This window comes from Mastomys coucha, unplaced genomic scaffold, assembly GCF_008632895.1.
Source record: "Mastomys coucha isolate ucsf_1 unplaced genomic scaffold, UCSF_Mcou_1 pScaffold1, whole genome shotgun sequence".
Lineage (NCBI taxonomy): Eukaryota > Metazoa > Chordata > Mammalia > Rodentia > Muridae > Mastomys > Mastomys coucha.
In genome coordinates this window covers 88487017-88491810 of record NW_022196891.1, presented here as the reverse complement: position 1 = coordinate 88491810, position 4794 = coordinate 88487017, and the positions used below count along the sequence as shown (strand labels likewise).

The following is a 4794-nucleotide window of genomic DNA, read 5'->3' as shown; positions in this document are numbered from 1 at the left end:
TGCGCTCCACACACACCCCGTCTCTGTGCGCTCCACACACACCCCGTCTCTGTGCGCTCCACACACACACCCCGTCTCTGTGTGCTCCACACACACACGCCATCTCTGTGCGCTCCACACACACGCCGTCCCTGTGCGCTCCACACATAACCTGTCTCTGTGCGCTCCACACATAACCCATCCCTGTGCGTTCCACACACACCCCATCTCTGTGCGCTCCACACACACCCCATCTCTGTGCGCTCCACACACACGCAGTCTCTGAGTCCCGCTCTTGGTAGTTGCCACAGCTCAGTGGATGGACTTGGAGAAACAAGGCTCCTCTCCGTGCTCATGCTTCTGTGCAGAAGAAGACAGCATTTTTAAAATGGGCCTGGTTATAGCACGCCAGCACTTGGGAGGCAGAGGCATGTGGATCTTTTGAGTTCAAGGCTAGCCTGGACTACAGAGCAAGTTCCCAGACATTGGCTAAGGTTACATAGAGAAACTCTGTCTTGAAAAACAAAACAAAACAAAACGAAAAACAAAAACAAAAAGGGAGATGGTGAGGTAAGTCAACAGGTAAAGGTGCTGCCAACCCTCATGACCTGAATTCAGTCCCAGGGACCCAAATGGAGAGAGAACAGACCTCAACAAGTCGCCCTTTGACCCCTACATGCATACCAGCATGTGCATTGAATGAGCGCACAGGGACGGCATGCATGCATACACATAATAAATGTAATTTAAAAATAATTTTTATATAGTAATAGCCACAATATACTATAGTAATTTTTATATAGTAAATGCCACAACCACCTGGCATTCACCTGAATTGTGCTTATCAAATCAATATAAATAAATTGTGATAAGTCAAATTCTTTTTTTTTTTACAGATTTCTTTGTTTATTACGTATATAGTGTTCTGCCTGTATGTATGCCTGCATGCCAGAAGAGGACACCAGATCTCATTACAGATGGTTGTGAGCCACCATGTGGTTGCTGGGAATTGAACTCAGGACCTCTGGAAGAACAGTCAGTGCTCTTAACCTCTGAGCCATCTCTCCAGCCTGATGAGTCAAATTCTTTAGCCACAACATTATAGAAAGAAATTAATGGGAAGGATTTAGTCTGTTTTCCATATCATAGCAAAATATCTGACATAAATATTTTTTAAATGTATTTTTATTTCTGTGTATGTGTGCCTGTATCAGTTTATGCGCACCACAGACATGCAGGTACCTGTAGAGACCAGAAGAGGGCACCAGATCCCCTGAAGCTGGAGTCAAAGGCAGTTTGGAGCTGCCTGATGGGGATGCTGGGAACAAAACCTGGGTCCTCTGCAAGAGCAGTAAGTGCTCTTAACCACCAAGCCACCTCTCCAGAGTTCTAAGTAAGGTCTAAAGAGAAAGGGTTTACTCTGGAAGCTTCACTCCATGACTGATTGATCTCACAGCTAGAGCATATGGCAGACATACATAACCCATGCTCCTTATGACCAGGAGGCAAAAGAGAAAGTGAAGTGGCCTTCGCCCCACAGTTCTTCTGGAGGGCACACTCTCAACATAAGGCCCTCTTACTAGGCCACACCCCTTAAAGGCACCACCACCTCCCAGTAACTTCACCCTGGAGACCAAACCATGAACACATGAACGTTCCACAAAGGGGCATCCTCAATCCAAGTCATAGCAGATGGTGTACTTAAATGTTTAATAACACAGAGAGGTGGACAGGCTGCAGTCCCGCCCACCCAGGATTGGGTGTTCTGTGGAAGATAATTCCTGTATCAGCTGACCAGCAAAACTGGTGAAGCCATTGCTCCCCTGCACTCTCTCTGTACAGACACTTTGTACCCACATCCTGCACACACACCCTGCGCACACAAAGACTCTGCTCACACACACTGTGTTCACACACCCTGCACACACACACTCTGCTCATGCACCCTGCATACACATTCTGCTCACACACTGCTCACACACCCTGCAAACACACACTATTTGCTCACACACCCTGCACACACACTGCTCACACACCCTGCACACACATTCTGCTCACACACCCGGCACACACACACTGCTCACCCACCCTGCACACACACTGCTCACACACCCTGCAAACACACACTATTTGCTTACACACCCTGCACACACATTCTGCTCACACACCCTGCACACACACACTGCTCACACACCCTGCACACACATTCTGCTCACACACCCTGCACACACACACACTCTGCTCACACACCCTGCACACATACACACTCTGCTCACACACCCTGCACACACACCCTGCACACACACACTTTGCTCACACACCCTGCACACACACACTGTTTGCTCACACACCCTGCAGACACATTCTACTCACACACCCTGCACCCACACACTGCTTACCCACCCTGCACACACACTGCTCACACACTCTGCACACACACACTGTGCTCACACACCCTGCACATACACTCTGCTCACACACCCTGCACACACACACTCTGCTCACACACACTCTGCTCACACACCCTGCTCACACACTCTGCACACACACCCTGCACACACACACTTTGCTCACACACCCTGCACACACATTCTGCTCACACACCCTGCACACACACACTGCTCACCCACCCTGCACACACACTACTCACACACTCTGCACACACACACTGTGCTCACACACCCTGCAACACTCTGCTCACACACCCTGCACACACACACACTCTGCTCACACACCCTGCACACACACACACTCTGCTCACACACCCTGCAGACACACACTTTGCTCACACACCCTGCACACACACACTGTTTGATCACACACCCTGCAGACACATTCTGCTCACACACCCTGCACACACACACTGCTCACCCACCCTGCACACACCCTGCACACATATACACTCTGCTCACACACCCTGCACACACACACTTTGCTCACGCACTCTGCACACACACACTGTTTGCTCACACACCCTGCACACACATTCTGCTCACACACCCTGCACACACACACTGCTCACACACCCTGCACACACATTCTGCTCACACACTCTGTGCACACACACTGTGCTCACACACTCTGCACACACACTCTGCTCACACACCCTGCACACACACACTCTGCTCACACACCCTGCACATACACCCTGCACACACACATACTCTGCTCACACACCCTGCACACATACACACTCTGCTCACACACCCTGCACACACACACTTTGCTCACGCACCCTGCACACACACTATTTGCTCACACACCCTGCACACATACACTGCTTACACACCCTGCACACACACACTTTGCTCACGCACCCTGCACACACACTCTGTGCTCACACACCCTGCACACACAAAGACTCTGCTCACACACTGTTTGCTCACACACCCTGCTCATACACCCTGCACACACACACCCTGCACACACACCCTGTACATACACACACTGCTCATACACCCTGCACACACACACACTCTGCTCACACACCCTGCACACACACCCTGCACATACACACACTGCTCACACACCCTGCACACACACACCCTGCTCACACACCCTGCTCACACACCCTGCACACACACTGTTCACACACCCTGCACACACACTATTTGCTCACACACCCTGCACACACACCCTGCTCACACACCCTGCACTCACATCCTGTAAACACCCTTCACTTACCCTCTTTGTACATACCCTGCATACCTGGAGCTATTTCTTAAAAGTCTATCGTTCATTCTTTGATTTAAGATGGAGAGTTCTTTGCCATACTTCCCTGGCAGGAATGGACTTTTCTGCCATGAACACAAAGGCAGCTTGCCAGGGTGAGCCTCATCGGTTTTCCTCCAGGTGTGCTGACCCCTGCAATTTCCCCAGATGCAAGAAATTCGGTCACATAATCTGTGATGGTGAGGACTGTGTTCCTGCTCTCTCCTAAAAAAAAAAAAAAAAAAAAAGGATTTGGTTTTTGTTTTATTTTATTTTAGCATGCTTTTCTCTTGCATTTGGAGTTTGGGGCTGGTAAGGCAGGGTCAGAGAGAGGACAGTGCCAGACACAACGTGCCAAATTCAGTTTGCTCATGTCTTTCTCCCATCTCTTCTCCCCAAGACGGGTCTCACTGCCAAGGAGCTGGAGGCCCTCGATGACGTCTTCAGCAAGGTGTACAAAGCCAAATACCCCATTGTTGGCTACACGGCCCGCAGGATCCTCAACGAAGATGGCAGCCCCAACCTGGACTTCAAGCCTGAAGACCAGCCCCATTTTGACATAAAGGACGAGTTCTGATGTCTAGCCGAGAAGCCGGTTCTAGGGAGAGGTGAGGGGACAGGAGTTAAATGTCCCCCAAAACAATCGGGGGAAGCCTCTGAGCGCCCTGCATCTGAATAAAGCTGATGTTAACTGGGAAATCTGTGTATGGTTCTTGGTCAGGGGCTATGCCTGCCTGGTGGCCCTGCCTGCCAGCAGGTGGGGTGGTGCTCAGCTGTGACTAAAGGCCAACATCCAACATCGCAGTGGGCTTTGAAGAACCCCTGATTGCCGGGCAGTGGTGGCACACGCCTTTAATCCCAGCACTTGGGAAGCAGAGGCAGGTGGATTTCTGAGTTCAAGGCCAGCCTGGTCTACAGAGTGAGTTCCAGGACAGCCAAGGCGACACAGAGAAACCCTGTTTCAAAAAACAAACAAACAAACAAACAAACAAAAGAACCCCTGATTCTATATTTGCTTCTGTGTCCCCCACACTCCCTACCACAACCATGTTTCCTTTGTAGTAAGGATAAAAGCTAATACTCCATTGCTGCAAAAGCATTCCC

General features: G+C 50.2%; 1 protein-coding gene across 1 annotated transcript in view; it reads left to right on the top strand.

Moving 5' to 3' along the window:
- Positions 1 to 4389, top strand: part of Nenf (neudesin neurotrophic factor) — a 12528-nt gene extending 8139 nt beyond the window's left edge. The window contains exon 4 of the mRNA XM_031338989.1: positions 4091 to 4389. Coding sequence (XP_031194849.1) covers positions 4091 to 4267 — 177 coding nt within the window. The 3' untranslated portion in view covers positions 4268 to 4389. The remainder of the gene's footprint in view (positions 1 to 4090) is intronic.
- The last annotated feature ends 405 nt before the right edge of the window (positions 4390 to 4794 follow it).